Source organism: Triturus cristatus, chromosome 3_1 (assembly GCF_964204655.1).
Source record: "Triturus cristatus chromosome 3_1, aTriCri1.1, whole genome shotgun sequence".
NCBI lineage: Eukaryota > Metazoa > Chordata > Amphibia > Caudata > Salamandridae > Triturus > Triturus cristatus.
In genome coordinates, this window is record NC_140583.1 from 445597313 (window position 1) to 445613667 (window position 16355).

The 16355-nt window shown below is 41.7% G+C and overlaps 1 protein-coding gene across 2 annotated transcripts in view; it reads left to right on the forward strand.

Annotated features, from left to right (window-relative positions):
- TRPM7 (transient receptor potential cation channel subfamily M member 7) overlaps positions 1-16355 on the forward strand; it is a 2096104-nt gene that overhangs the window by 1000895 nt on the left and 1078854 nt on the right. For both annotated transcript variants that reach the window (XM_085644243.1, XM_085644244.1), the window contains exon 19: positions 10941-11084. In XM_085644243.1, the coding sequence (XP_085500369.1) occupies positions 10941-11084 (144 nt within the window). The remainder of the gene's footprint in view (positions 1-10940; positions 11085-16355) is intronic.

Consider the following 16355-nt stretch of genomic DNA (forward strand, 5'->3'; position numbering starts at 1 on the left):
TTGCTTTTGCGACGGAGTACATTCTCTGCCAAAGTCTAAATCAGGCCTCAAGTCTTTTTTTTTGGAAAATGAAATCCTCCTGTGGGGGCAAGTATCAAGGGCAGTATCTAACAAAGACCTCTCAATGTTGGATACCCATTTGCCGAATGAGTATTTGTTTTGCTGGGAGTAGTCAAAATTCACGTCCGCCAAAGTACTCTTATTGGCTGGATACTTTTCATATCTTTGCCCGGTGAAGATTTTCTGGGGGACTTGGTCTCTTTTTTGGAACCCGAAAAACTTCAGTGGGGCAAGCGTAGAAGCTGTAGCCCGGCAGGTCACACCGAAGCTGGATAAGTCCGCCGTAAGTATCCACAATCAGTACCCTGCTTTGCCACCTAAGTGGGCCATGTGCGCTACGGGAGAATTTGCAGAACAAACATGCAGTCACGTTCTACCGAACAGAGTTATTCCTTAAACCTTTGACAATGTAAACCATAAGGACTAACACCCATCCCCCAAACCCACATCTCAAACTTCTAACCAAGAAGCATCTCTTGCCTGGTTTGGTACATATACAATAAACAAACTTCAACATTTCCACCCCTGTGCAGTCACATAAGAATTCTGCCCACTTCCTAGTCCATGCCTCATCCTGGCTTATTTCTCTGGCTGGACAGCATGGCTTCTGACTGCAAAATAATAAAGGCAATTAGCAATTCCAGATAGGAGGTAGGATCATGAAAAGAGATTTTGTGCATGCGGTGAGTGTCAAATAGCAAAGGGGGAAAAGGGTCATTAGACAAGAGCATAAATCCTGTTTCCCACAATGATGGTTTCCCTGTCTACAGCTAGGCTTACGATTGACGAGCAGTTTTGATCAGCAGCCTTGAGCCTGGCACACCACCACAGTTCCCACTTTCCGGTGCCTGCAGCCCAATGTTGTTTTCCATTCGGTTTAAGTGGGTTCTGTGCCAGTTGCTTTCTTTTCGATGTGCTCCTTGCTAACCAGTCTACTTTGCTGGTCATCCGCTCCTCTACTCAATTCTAAGTGGATTGTGGCGTTCCAAAGAAGTGAGATCTGCCCTTGTATAGAAACTTCAGTTGTTTGTTTCCTGTCATTTTAAAAGAATTTTAACCAAGTTAAAGCTTACCCCCATTATACCTGTCTCGGACAGGCTTGTTAGGAGAATGTTATGATCTATTGTGCCAAAAGCTGCAGAGAGGCCTAGGAGCAAGAGAGCCTCCAGAACTCCTAGCTTTATAGAGGGGCTGCATGCAGAATAATTCATGGTCCATGTATTTCAGTACTCTTGTGTACTATGAAGCTACAACCTTCATAAATGAGGACTATATTATGGTAGAATGCAGATAGTACTGACCTAATGCACTCCTAAAATATTTGTTTTATATCATATTTATATATATTACAGCATACTACTTTGAGCTTATGCTGTAGCCTATTCAATTCAATTAAGGCTGGTGAATGGTCTGTTGCTGTGAGTGCGTGCCTTTTTGTGGGCTGGTTGCCCCTTCACTTATTCTGAGTGAGTCAACCGTGCAGGAGGTGGGCATCCTAATGCTGTTTGACAATGCCGGCTAGAAAGCAGTTGGGCCTTCTTGGTGTTTGGGTGCAGCAGTTGGCTTCAAAGGTGTTCACAATGTACTGCCCTCAATTGCTGGTCAATGTCCTTATCATGCTTTCAAAAGCATGGATTGGTAGCATAGGTTCATAGGAGTACTGTGGTCCTCAAGCTTTGGATTGAAGCTTGGTACATTTTCACAATACACCCCACCTATGTTTTAGAGCTTTCACACATCCTTCATGATGGCAGCAGCAGAGAGAAACCTGCTTCCTTCTGAAAGGGAACTCCAAGCCCTAAGCCATCCTCTGTCCCACTCACCGCCAACAGTGTAAGCAGCGGGCCCTGCTATGCTAAGCTCTTTAGAGGATAGCGCCATCTGTGTTTTTCTGCTCTCCTTACCAAATGTTTGCATATAATGTATGAGTTTGCTCACAAAGACCAGCAGCCAGTGTCTGGAAGAGCACAAGATCACATTGTTACCCCTCATATGTGGGGTAAGACAGAACAGAGCAGTCGCCAGGAGATACAGAATTTATTTGACAGCTGTGCTGGTGCTGCTCCCAAAAAACACTTGTGATCACAACTACCACATTTCATGAGTGATGAGGTGCGGTTGTTCAAGTGCAGGATTGTAAATGTTATTTGCATAAATTCTACCTGAAAAAAGACAAAACGTGCAGAACCCAGTGTTCAGGGATATTATTACACAAGGAGAAAAAATAACCTTTTCCTACCACAGCCTACGGGACATTCCATTTTTCATAATTGGGAATTATTTGTTTTTTTTTCCTTTTTTAGAAAGGAATTTTTTTGGGTACATTTATTAAAAAATAAAAACATAAGAAAATGTGGCTTTAGATGGTCATAGCTTAAAAAAATGTCTATCCACAGAGGAGATTTAAAGTTTTTAAGAGGTTCATTAAACACCCCATGAAGTTGAATTACTTTTGGGACTAAATGAAAACCAACCTGAATACCTATCATATGTCTAACCCACAAGAGAATTGAAAGTAGGCAGAAAATTGTAGATCTGTAGTTTTGCGATTTGTGTCTGCAACATTGGCTGCCATCATGTTGCTGAAGCCTCCTGAATTTGATCATTTGCTTAGAGCGCATCTAGTCAAAAGTCAGTGGAGTGTTGAACAGGGTAAGAGGAAAAGATAAAGTAAAAATGTGATTGGAGACTTGGCTGTCTTCTGAGTCTGGAAGTGAAATATTACTTTGCTATGATGTGTTCTTTAAAGTAGTGTATCTCCTTCTTTCTCTAAATAGGAACATAATTGGGATGGGCCTGTATGTTTTAGATACCAGCTGCATAAAAGGAGAATGCCGGTTGATTTTTTTTCTTTATTGTGCTTCTTTTCCTCTAGCCTTAAGGGTGTTGCTAGTTCCAGATAGACAAAGGTGCCAGTTGTGATGGCTTTGTAAATGATGCAGCTGCTTGATGATGCAGACTTGGAGTTCCACCAGGGTTAAGATATGTTTATATTTCTTCTGAATCCTGATGAGGAATGCTTCACCTTATTGGAAGCCCAAAGGGGGGCCAGCGCAAGATACGGGGGATGTGGAACAAGTCATTGACACCATTTAGATTTTGAAGCCTCTCTGGGAGGAATGTCTCACCCTTTTTTGTACAAAAGTTGGTACCAGGTTTTACTGGTGAAGTCAGTGTCTAGTATGCATCTCGTTGGCGTGAGTAAAGGTTTGAGTTGAGATCCATCCAGGTCTTGTTGCTTGCTGTTATCGGTGAATAGTAAGAATTTGGTCTTTTGTGGGGTTTACCGTTTGGTAAGTGCTGGGCATTCAATTTCTGGATGAAGTGCTGTCCATGTTTGATATGTTGCATGGCTGGAGCTTTGTATTGTCAAAGTACTGGTGATTCTGAGGGATATCTCGACTTTTTGAATATCTCCAGGAGCCACACTAGATCTAGAGAACTTCAATAGCAGTGCTTCTGCATGGTGGCAAGTGGTATCATGCAGCTATGTGTTGGCTTCGTGCTGCACCAAAAGTGATAGTTAGAAGCAGCATATAAGGGCCACCCTGCATGCTTCCTTTCTTTCCATACTTTCTGATGTGAAACCAGAGCTCTGCTTCCAACTTTTGTCAGTATCGGACAATTTGGCTAACTATTAGCGCACTAGGAAGATTTTGTACCCTCCAAAGCCTACAGGCTTCAAACTGTGCTGAAACTGCAGGAAGCAGATGATGTTCACAGACCCGCACCAAAAAGACAAAGCAGGGCTCGACCCCATTCTCCCGCTAAAGGTTGAAAGAGAAGGCACAAGGATGTTAAGATGAACATCGCACACCTTTGTAATTACAGATTCTAGAACCAGTTCCTCAGCCGGCGTACTCAGAGTTCCTCAGGTTATTGGCGACCCCACAACAAATAGCAGCCTTCAATGAATCATGCTACAAAACTACGGTGCAATTCTGACTCCCTTTCGGCACCAAGGTGTTGACGGGGGGCTGCCCCAGTTAGGATGTCCCCAGCGAGTCCTCACCCAATGCGTTGCATCTACCTTTAGTTCTACTACTGGGCACGTGGCTACTCCGGTACAGACTTCCTCACCGGTCCGAGAATCCATGCCAGTTCCCAATACCTATATTGACCCCAATGGTGCTAGTAGAAAACATGGTGCCAATGTCTACACCTGCCCCTTGGAGACTGATGTTGCACTACAAATTCACCAAAGCGCAACCAGATGTTATGGTGCAGGAGTATTACCAGACCCCCTTTATCGCTATGCAGCCAACAGCACAGGCTTTATTCTCTCTTGATCTCGTGTTTGTGTCTATACAAAAAACACATAGGGTCCCCCATGACGATGATGATGGGAGAGTGGGTACTCCCCCCTTACTATACAGCTGATGTAGAATACTTGGATTTAGAAAATGCCAGTGGGCAAGATACTTCCCATGAAATCCAAAGGGGATGGTGAATTGAAAAACAAGACCTCCGTTTTTCCTGCATTAAGTCGGAGGGAGTTGGCGTCCATCCAACTAGAGATGTCCCTAAGGCATGATTTCAGCGGATCAAAGGCAGAGACAGAGGGGGTATCAAAAGTAAAAAGAAGCTGGATATCGTCAGCATAGGAGGTAGATGTAATCCCGGTCTGGGCGATTAGCTTGGCCAAAGGGGTGAAATAAACATTAAAAAGGAGCGGACTCAGGGAAGAGCCCTGAGGGACTCCCCCATTTAAGTGGTCTGGCAGGGGAGGTGTAGGGAGGGGTAAAAACCTGCTGTGTGCGGCCCGAAAGAAAAGATGAGAGCCATCTCAGCACAGTACCTCCCACACCCAGATCCTCAAGCCTTCTCAGCAAGATCTTATGAGAGACGGTGTCGAATGCTGCTGGGGTTTCAGGTGCAAAAAAGAGCAATGTGGGAGAGAAGAAAACCCTGTCAAGGTTGAAAATGCTCAGCATCTGGATCTGCTACGCACTGACTGAAAAGCACTCATCAGGAGCTCTGAAATCCCATTCCACCAGTGCCAAGGCGATTATAATGGTGTTTGTCTGGGGGGTGCTGTTCTTGACCTTTTCTATGCTACAACCTTGGGAGTACACTGTAGGGTACTTGAATTCTGTCAAGAGATTAGCACATTGATAATGATGCCTGAACATTCCAACTGTACTAGGTGTACAGGAAAACCCAGAAATCACTAGGTACGCAGGACATACATTTTATTCCGGAAGACTTTAGTTCCTAATAAACAATCCGAAACGTTATATCCAAATGGTGTTTTAATCAAAGTCCCCTCCAAGTGTGATTTGCATGCTCCATCAAGGGAGTAAGATACCTCAAACCTTTATTTCTTCCTCTGGCCCCTCTATTGTATCAAGACCTGGTGATGATCCTGAGATTCGTACATGAGTAGAAAACTTTGACGACTTTAAACACGGACCTTATGGACTCTGCATTACCTTAATGGGTAATGTGATTCTTGTTCTGTTGATGCTCACACTGATCCCAATTTATCACTTATAAGTGAGCACAGAGCACATGTCTGCCCTAAGCGCCCAATGTGTGCTATTTTTAATGATGCTTTCATTTTTTGTAGTGCTTTGATTAAAATAACATTTGGATGTAATGTTATAGACTGATTGTTTATTAGGGACCACTAAAATTACGAATGGCAAATTCATGTACAAAGGCCCTCACAACCTAATATATCATGTATAATTCATACCATGAGTACCAAAATTACCACAAGTATACTAGCAACTGCAGTTGATTACAGACATGGGATATATAAGGGACGAAGTACCCCCTGCGGTACATTAAAAGGATATTGCAAGACACAGAAGAGTTCCATAACCATGTAGAGGAACAAGGCCGAAGGCTGAGTTCCTTGATAAAAGGCTATGGAACTCCCAGGTGACTTGCAAGATGTTTATATTTGTCGCCAGGAGGTAGTTTATCCTATATCATACATTGTCACACTATCAACTTTCCCACAATCCTCTTGAAACCTTGGTCCGTAGCTCCTTCATATGAAAGAGCGAGCATGTTTGTAAACCAGAAGAATAAAAATAAAACCTTTAGTGCAAAATTAAACACATCAAAAACCTGTTGGTTATTTCTTGCAAACCAATATTAGATACCGCTCAGTAAAAGTCTGTTTACAAAACAAAATGCTGCATAGCTTTGAATGCGTAGAAATATGTAGAAAGAGTCTAGCTTTGCTCAAAGGAATGCAAAAAATTAACATATTCTCTCTGCTTGTCATTGTAAGCTATTAAAACATAGCAGAAGAAAGGAAAGCAACTTTCAGTTTCAGATGCTTTAAACAACTGCCTCATTTATACTGTGTGACTTGACCTGCCTTTCATCTGGGCTGTTGGCTCTCGCAGCAGGCATTGTGTTGTCAGACCTCTACTGTAATAAGTTATAATAGTCGAGCTTTGACGCCTTTTCTTTATAATCGGCGACTGGGCGCATCACAAGTCGCCGATTATAAGGACATTAGAGACTGCTGTTTATACAAGGATTATAGAATTCCATGTATTGTATAGAATATATCAAAGTATGAAAGTCCGATATGAATGACAATTTTGTCCTTTCACACAAGTTTACCAATATGCTTGGAGTTTGGATATCTTATTAGCAAACTATTTTTATATCAGGTAGGAAAAGCACTTAATGCATGACAGCAGTCTGAGGATTACTGAAGGTTTCCCTCCACAGCCTCACCCTGGTCCAATCACCATTTAAAAGGGCTGTTCTGTACATTTACTATAAGATTTAATTGCACGATAGTTGCTCTCCCCTCATGATAGGACACAGCATTAGAAACTAATTGTATTACCATGGACTACTCAGAAATGATAACAACACATAGGTAACAGTGGGACATATTTAACAAGTCTCAGAGAGGATAGGTCTGTAATCCAAGTATTCAAAATGGAAAAATAGAGGGGGAGCACAGTATTGTATGGGTTTACTCAAGAAGACAAAGTAATACTTTTTAAGAAGGGTGGGAAAGCGTAAACCTATATACATAGCTACTAGGCAATATTATCTAAAGTTATATGAAACTGCCCCTTTCTGTTCTTCAAAGTGACCCGCAAGAGCAGAGTATTGAATTATTGCTGGTTATATTTTAGGTAACACTCTGCTTTGAATATCAATGTTCTCTTTATTGCTTCTTTGCCAAATGTACAGCATACCCAGAGTATAAATATCAATGTTCAGATGTGCCATAACTAATTTCTAGGAGACCAAGATAGAAACAGTGCTGTATTTTTGGGTAGTTGGCTAATAGGAACAATTGTGGTTTCAAGTGAGTTCACATGTGAAATGCTCATTGAGGGTAGCGGATACTTTCTTGTTTGATGTATCAGAATGATGGATTTTAAGAGGATGCAAAACATTTTGGATGTAACATAATTTGGCACATTCACCTTACTAGTTTGCTTGTTCTACAGCCTTTGATACTAGACTAGGGTTCCTCTTTCAGCTTCTCTGCTGCCTGTCAGACAGCCAATGTCCTAGTGACAACTTAGTGTGTCCATGCCAGGAAATCTAGTCCCTCTCTATATATTTATTCTATGGATTTGCAAATCGTTACAAGCCAGCAAAAGTAGTCTATGAGCCTTTGAGTGCATACAATGTATTCTTTGGAGCACTCATTCACCCCTCTCTGGGCTATACTAGACTGATACCAAAGGAAATGGTGTGTGTTTTTGCTCAACTATTCGTTGCATTCTTAGCAAAAAGATGAGCATGGCTCTCCTGGCATACTAGCACACTCCTTAGAAAGTACTTCAAAGCCAGATCATTTATGCCCTACACACAATTGCAACTCATCAGTTACTTATCTGGTCCACACTGGTGTATCCCATTGCTGAAATACAGTATGTATTCCATTCTATAAAGCAGTTCAGGACAGGAGTGTTATCACTACCTGGGAACCGACATTCCCTCTGTAGGAAAGTTATTATCTTTTGAAGAATGTTTTTTTTTTTAAAAAAACAATAGTTGGATCCACGATTGAGTATACCTTAAAATCCAACACCTTGGAGATAAAGTGTTCTTATATGCTGTGATCTTTTGAGCTCATATCGCTTTGCTACCTGACGTAGGAGTGAAACCAAACTAGTACTAGTGATCCCTAGCCACTCCTGGTTCACTTCCTTAGCAGTGCAGCTCTCACACACTGCCACACTTGCAGGTAACCCAATAGCAAGCCTCATCTTGTTGCGCCTGACTGAGTCCCTACAGATGCTTTGGTTTCTTAAGTGCACACTCTCCTACTCGACAGCATCTCAGGCAGCCCAAATGATACTCCTGGTGCTTTGGCACTTAAGTCTAGACCTCTGACCTACAGAATTTCATTCTCGACACACCCAACATACTGCAGATAAACTTCTGGCCCCCACAGTGGCCACTGGAAGTGCTGTTATCACAAATAATAAGACAACCAATTCCACAATCTGCACTGAGATAACTGGAAACACATTCTTCTTTCTGATTCTTCCTCAGTTGGCCACAGTTCAGACCACAACTGATGCAGTTCGGGCAGCCAGCTTGCCATAGGTAAAAGGTTCATTCAGAGAGAAGGGGAGTGTTTTATGCTGCCACATGTAGTATGTTGGTGCTCATGAGGACCACGAGCCCAAATCCCAAAAGCGACATGCTGAGATGAGAGGGGTAGATCCACACACTTAAACATATTGAAGATTAATTATAGGGTGAGGGTAAGCCCCATGTGCAGCTTCCCCTGTTAGACTTCTATTACAACATCTGAATGTTCCCTTTTTCAAGTTGATTCTTGTTGCAGGTATGACAATCTAAAGCACCTAAAATAGTGAGCTGGGGAAAAAAATTCTATTGTTTCAAACTGATTTCAGACTAGATAACATTATGGCCGAAGTCTACTAATCCATAAAGACAATTCGACAAATTCCCAACTGTATGTTTGCTTTATAGTCTTCAAAAAAGTGTGTGATTCTATTGAGGTATACTGTGTTAAAATGAAGTCTCCGATGAAAAACACTGAATGCTGTTAGAAGTCTGTGCTCCTACAATTGGTTTCAAATTTAACTGGGGAAAAGCTGCAATGTGACTAAAAAATACTTGCCAGCATAAGGATTAAAGAAAGATGTTTTTTTCTCTCCATTACGCTTTAATCTTCACCATTCTGATATTGAAAAGGCCATTATTATGAATGGTCAGCGACTATATAATATCCAATTCCTGGAGACATGGTTCTTATCGAGTTTATCAAAATGGCCTAATAACATACACTGATAATGTGATTTACGAATTGTGTGAACAATCAGCTGGAGATAGACTATGAAAAAACTGAAATAATAATTTCCTTTGATCAACAAAAAGGAAAAAGTACTAATTGGAGTGTGGAAGGGCAACTTCTGGGCCTGGTAGATTCTTATATCTATTTAGGCATCACCCTCCAGACAAAAGCAGACTATAGATTGCACTTGGCAAGACTGAAAGGAAAAGCCACATCACTGAGGTTTGCGCTGGTAAAACTATCTAAAATTCTAGCTGGACCATCAATTATGCCTGTGCTAGAATGCCATTAGACCCCAAACTGCTGTATGGAAAATTCTTTAGAGCAGTTGTTTCATCTCCCTCCATCCTCGAGCTCAGCACATATACGTCTGCAATTTGGATTAGTCAACCAAGAACTTGGAGCAAATGTTGCACTGGCCAGATATTGCTGCAGTATGGAAGAAGCCGTGCTGAACACCCTCAAAGGCATTCTTTGCCAAGAGTTCGACAGACCAGTATCACAAGCCAAAGCATCATGGTATTCAACTGTGTCTAAACGTCTAAATGATCTGAAAATGGACTGACCATGATATCAGTCTACTAAAGAAAACGTTTTTTGCTCTGTCTCATGCAGGACACATTGAGAAATTCAGCTTACATGAGCACTCCTTTTTGATAAAAGAATACAGTGCAAATAACAATTTTGTGTCCTATCATGCAGCCTCCATCCCCTGTGCTTTGAGAATCAAATATTTGAGAATATGCTTTTTTTAGTTTTGGCAAATCAGTTGAAGGCTTAGGGCTAGATTGACATTTTTGCTGATCTACTGTTCAGGCCGAGACTATGCCGCCTGCCAAATTTAAAAATGAACGCCAAGTTGGCGGTCATTTTAAAAGCTTTGACAGGAATCGTCGTCAAAATCGTTCCTATTAGTGATTTTGAAAGTTTGACAGACAGCCCAGTCAACCTGACAGAGCCATCCGTCAAACGTATATTTTTAGAACATCCAGAAACTGGTCCACCCTCTTGTAAATCAAGCAGACTGACTATTATCTTGGCCGTAAGGATACTCTGTCACTTTTGCAATGGAGTATCTTTACCACCAAGATATAAATCTGTTCCTTTATATTTCCTACAGGTTTTGTAGCTAGAAGGGCAAAAACATAACCCATTTAGTTTGCTGCTGCCCAAGATATGCCCTACTGTGGAGAACTTTCCGAACAGCAACATTCAAGAAAACAAGACTAAGAATCTAAACTCATCAGAAAGCTTCTATATTATCAAGTGACTATCTTATGAGAACGATCCAGACGGAACTGGACAAACTATAATATGCTGCTGCTATAGTACTCGCTCGATATGTATTTTACTTAGCACTGCAATTTAAATCTCAATATTTAAAAAAAAAAAATTCTGTACCTTTTATGAAAATATGTTGGTCTGTATTGTAGTGTTTTTTATTAATCTCACAAAAAACTTTGTTATGCTATTAAAAAAAGGTATGGCAGTTGCTGATGAAGATTAAATGTTTTAATTATGATTTAATTAGTGCTCCAATGGCCAGTATTTTCTATGTTGCTTCCAGTAATCGCATGTTTTCACCGGTATACTAACATCATATTTTTTTGTCTAGGAAGTCTTTAAAGAAGTAAGGATCTTGGATAATAGTGACACAAAGCATGAACTTGAAATTCAGACAAAACCTCGCAGGCTTCCAATCATGCGGAAATTTTACGCTTTCTATCATGCCCCCATTGTAAAATTTTGGTTCAACACTGTGAGTATTAATGATTTCCTCATTTATAAAACTGAATTCTTTAGATGTCACCTACTGCTTACCAGAATGTGAAGTTTTTCAGTAATGCATTGCCTTTGTCTCCTCAATTTTTGCTTTGACCAGCTTTACATGCAGCACATTTTACTGTTAGTGTTTCGAGGAAGTCTGCTATGAACTGAATTGTTCATAGTCACACTTGATGACAGTCGTTATTTTAATGTTGTTCATGTAATAGGTCTGAACTTTTTAGGTGAAGAGGAAGATTTTTAGGGCATTTCGGGGGACAAGAGTGATGAGGTAGCTAATCTTAGAAATAAGTAGGTTATCTGAATGAAAACAGCTGCTTTATAATAAATACATTGATAAGCAGTTCATATCGTACAATGTTAGTGGGCGCACACCAGACAGAGCCATGACGATCTCTGTGACTCGCCTAGACCTTCCGACTGGTTTCGACTTTTCAGCTCTTCCTGATTGCCTTCCTACGCTCCTTGCTTGTGTCCCTGCTGACCGCACTGACCCTTCGACCTGCCCTGACTCTAAAGCCTGTCCTGATTGTTCCCTAAATGGGTGAGCCTTATTGAATGGACTACTTTTGACCCCTCACACAGCATATATGATGCAATTGTACGTTGGTCCCACAGCTAGGGTCTGCACTGACTGTGTTATTGTCACCTTTTTTGATGTACACAGATAAACTCAGCTGGGGTGCCTGCTATCCCCAAAGCTATTTTCGCTAGCTATGGAACCCCTGGCAACCAGGATGAGTGCAAAGCGGTATAGCCCTAGAAGATGACACATGTCATCTCGCTCAAGGCGGACAACCTACTTGTTTTCCTGGAGGATGGGAGTACTGGGATTGCCTGTTTAGTAGATGCTCTTATGCTTTTGGACGATATCGTGCCTCAGGGTAAATTGGTCCACGATGTGTGTTCCCTGTTATTTTTTTTATAAGACCGAGGATGCCATTGGGGTTCAAACAATTGGTATTACTTGGAACCACGATTGTTCTAATATCAGGGAATCAAGGTTTATCACAAAGACTCTGATCTATTGTAGGAAATGTGGGCAAGGTAGTAACAGCTTTGAGGGATTGCGTGACCCTTTGTAAAACTTTGCTTCTCTCAGTTATGGGCCTCATATCCTTCTCCAAAATGGTAATGTTTTCTTATTTGTTATATTATTTCACCAATTGGCTGTTTTGGTATAGAAATGGTTTTTCTATAGAACTGGACAAATTGTTGCCTGACATAGTCTGGGGTTTTGAAAGATTGGGTAGCATTAGCTATGCTGATGCTACTGGTGGTGGAGGGAGATCTCTGTGCATTAGTTTTTAATGAGTAGTATTTTTGGCTGCACACCTCCAGTGGTTGGCAAGATTTCTGGATAAAATACATAGAGCTGACAAAAGTCTTCTAACTATAGAGCTTTGGAAGGGATTCTTGAGTGAACAGAAAACCAAAAAGGAACTGGTTCATAGGGGTCAATCTTGACTGCTGCGTGTGTGTGGCATTGAGGTGCTTGCAAAAATTTCACCCACTCCCAACTGATACTCAATCCATGCCCGGGGCTTAAGGGTCCACTGGCATATTAGAAAATGAGACTTCTTCAGGGAATAGGCCACAGCGGGAATAGACTCTGTGGAGACTTTTCTACCTTGGGCACCTTATGATCCATTTACAAATTGATAGTTGTGGATGGGCTTCTGGCAGGCCAGTTCCTGCAATAAGGGGCGTTAAAGAATACATTTCACAAGCTATGGGGCATTTCTTGGCACAAACCATAAACTCATTAGCTACTTAAATTACTATACATGATTGACAAGGGGAGAGGAGTTGGCCTAATGGCTAGGGCGGTTGACCTCGAATCTAGGGAACTGGGTTCGAGTCTCGGCAATGATGCTGAGCATCCTGTGATTCTGGGCAAATCACTTCATCTCCCCATGCCTAACAAAAAAATTAATGTGTCCTCATGTAATGAGACTGGTGCTCTGTAAAGCGCTCTGATACCCGATTCTGGTCAAGTTTGCGCTATATAAAACTCTGTAAAATAAAAAAGAATGGTGCTAAAAACGTAGTTGGATTGAGCATTGATGAGTTCAACTAAAACTGACTTAAATGAGCTTAACAGATCTAGGGAGGGATCTACAGTACAATAAATTGCAAAGGATTCTTCTTTGTTCACACAAAGTAGCCAGACATTCCTGTTATAAATCTTTCCTGGTCATTGTTACCCATCAGATCTACCCAAGTACCAGAAAAATCAAGAAGATTTTTGGGACAGTGTCCTGTTTTCTTACCAGGTCTTCCTTGAATGAAGGTTTTTTTCCCTTTGGTGGGAGTCCCCAACCCTAAACAATTTCTTGGATAGAGTCACTGGCAAGTTGATTGAGTGTTCAACTCTGTGGGTAGCTTTCTTATCCGTTTTCCACTCCCAAAGCTACGAAACGCGTGTTGGCTAAAGGAAGGTGGCGTGAAGAAAATAAAACACAGCAATAGAAGAAAAGAAAGGAAATCTCTTATGTTTATTACACTTTCTGGTTAAAAAACTGTTGATTGACTTGAATGGCGTGTGCCTCATGTAATTAGACGTGGTTGTTGTAGTTGCCTGATGAATTCCCCATTCTCCTTCTCCTAGTTAGGTGAATAAAATTGGTCTTGAGGTGGGTGGAGGTGGAAAGCAAGGCCTTGCACAGATAAGAGAGTAAGGGAAAATGTAGAAGGCTGATAGCATACATGTGGTACGAAGTGCTAGTTTCATTTTTAGTGAACCGGGGGAATAATCAATCACAGAGTTGCCTAGGTCAGATTGACCCGACACAATCTAACCCGAACACTTGCTTACATTTAAAAGTACTTGTGATAGGACTGATAAGAGATTGAGAACTTTGCTCTTGTCCAACATTGTTGAAATAAATCAAGGGTGAACGCATACAGATTTCCATATCTTAATAATACTTTTTTTTTGTAGTTCAAAGGGAGTGCAGCGTAACAGCCCCACTTGTATAAAGTGCCGCTTGGATGTGACAACCAGACCCTTCTGCTGACATACTGGGTACATGTTGAGTGCACAAGTATGTGAGATGTAGATAGTAGCAAAACTCAGTATTATTGTTAGTGTCCGATTGCTGGGACCAGTGGTATCTATTTTGGATATACCTTGGTTTGACACAAGGCAGAGGGTGGAATAGACCTTCCCCATACACTACAAGTGTATTGGCTGCATTCTTGGAGCAGAATGGAGGAGACCCAGACACTGAATTGAGAGAGGATGGTGACAGTGCTACTCTTACAGATTCTAGGAGGACTGTTCAGCTAGGAATTTCTGATTAGTTCTCCTTAAGCACTAACATGCGGTTGATGGTATTGGGGGAGAAGCTGAGTCAGCAGATTCTGTGAAGTCACCAGGCATCGCCTGCTTTTTTTTTTTTTTTTACTTTAACTGGAAGTGTAACTGGTAGTGACACATGCTGTGAGGCAGTCACCGGCTTCCCTCTGTGGGTCATGTTGTAAACTACATAAAGCATCGTAAACCCAGGCAACAGCTGGGATCTCTGATGCATGACCATAAGGGCATATTCTACCTTTCCTTAACGTACTGCGTGACCTGCAAGAATCAACAATGCTGTCATAGCCAATGATTTTGCTCATCTCTAGGAGGCCATAACGGTAAAGATGACCACCTGCTGACACAGCCTGCTGTGCTGTTCATTCCCGGGGTGGGGTGTAGAGAGAGAGAGAAAAAAAACACAAGGCTGCTGCTTGCAAATTTGGGACTGCTGATAGCGTAACCACAAAAAGCACACTACAATTCTCCGTGTCATATTGCATCCCAGCATACAGTGAGAGGCTGTATCTTGAAGGCCTAAAGATACAGCACAATTGCCAGTTTGAACTCTCTTGCTCAAGTTCTGACCAAACTAGCCTATCATTGTAGTTGCATTCCACAGACTGACCGTGATAGTGTACCTATTCCTGATTATCACCTATGACCTTTTATCTCTGCTAAGATACTCTAGGTATTGGAGACACCGAAGGAACTGTGTTCGGGCACTAAAAAGTATGGACTTTAGCCAGAGTCCATAGATGGAATCATAGAACTCAGCAGCTGTGCAGTATTACATTATTCTGTGATGTAAAATACTCCTCTTTTTAATAGGAGAAGCACTGTGGACGGTTTGTTGTAGTGTCTTTTGATTGACTGTTTGAGATATGAGTCACTGCCCCCACATTACCTCCCTGAGAAGTTTTTGACTGCTCCTCCTTCATACCATGATAGTCAAGTGTGGAAAGGGTGTTCTATGTCTAGTTTGCAGTGCCATAGGAGGGCGGACCCCGGGACATCGGAGACAAATAACCCCAACCTCCTCAATTGTCTCCTAGTATACTTTGGCAGCGCTGTGCCCCCTTCCCCCAAATGGAGTCTAACAAGGGTATTGCTGGATTTGTTGTGACTCTAGACACTTTTTCTTTACTTCATTAATTGTTTTGGGAATCACTTTGCATCCATTTTAGTACGCTTCAGTATTATAGATGTGACAGGTGCAGTTTTTTTCTGGTACATACATTTTTTCCAAAGGATTGACTTCCTAGCACCGCCACCTACAATGCCGTTTCCTTGAAGTGATTTCACTGGAATATAATAATTATCCGCGTTCCTGTTTTCAGCACTTCATAAATGTGGTCCAGTGTGCGCTTTGTGTCTTATTGACATTTTCTATAGTGGCCAAGTTGTATGTCTCCTTTTACTTACAGATGGTGCTGCTGAATGCTCACCATTCTGTACCCTCATGATTACTTCCTGTGATGTCTGGGTTTGGATATGATGCCACAACCTGCGACTCTTGCTCCTTTTGAAATCATCTTGGACGTTGCCACATGTTTGTTTGCACCTTTCCTCAGTGTCGATTTATTTCAAAAGCAACACCAGCAAAGGAGTAGAGAGGGTAAACATATCCATGTGCCTGAAGTGAAGGTAAAGCTACTTTTAACAATGAACACTCTTGTGAACGCCTCTCTAAGACCAAATATTTGCTCACATGGAGATTTTCTGTCAAAACACTGATGTCGTGGCTGTGGAGCTTCCATGCAGTCATGCGGAACCAGATCGAACGCAGACTTAAGATCGATGAAGGCAACTTAGTGTATCTCGCTGACTACAACAGTCTTCCAATAAAGTAGCAGGAAGTGAAAGATTTGAGCAATTGCAGATACCGTATTCTGGAATCCAGCCTGAAAGGGGGAAATGAAGGCCTTTTCCTCAATCCATACC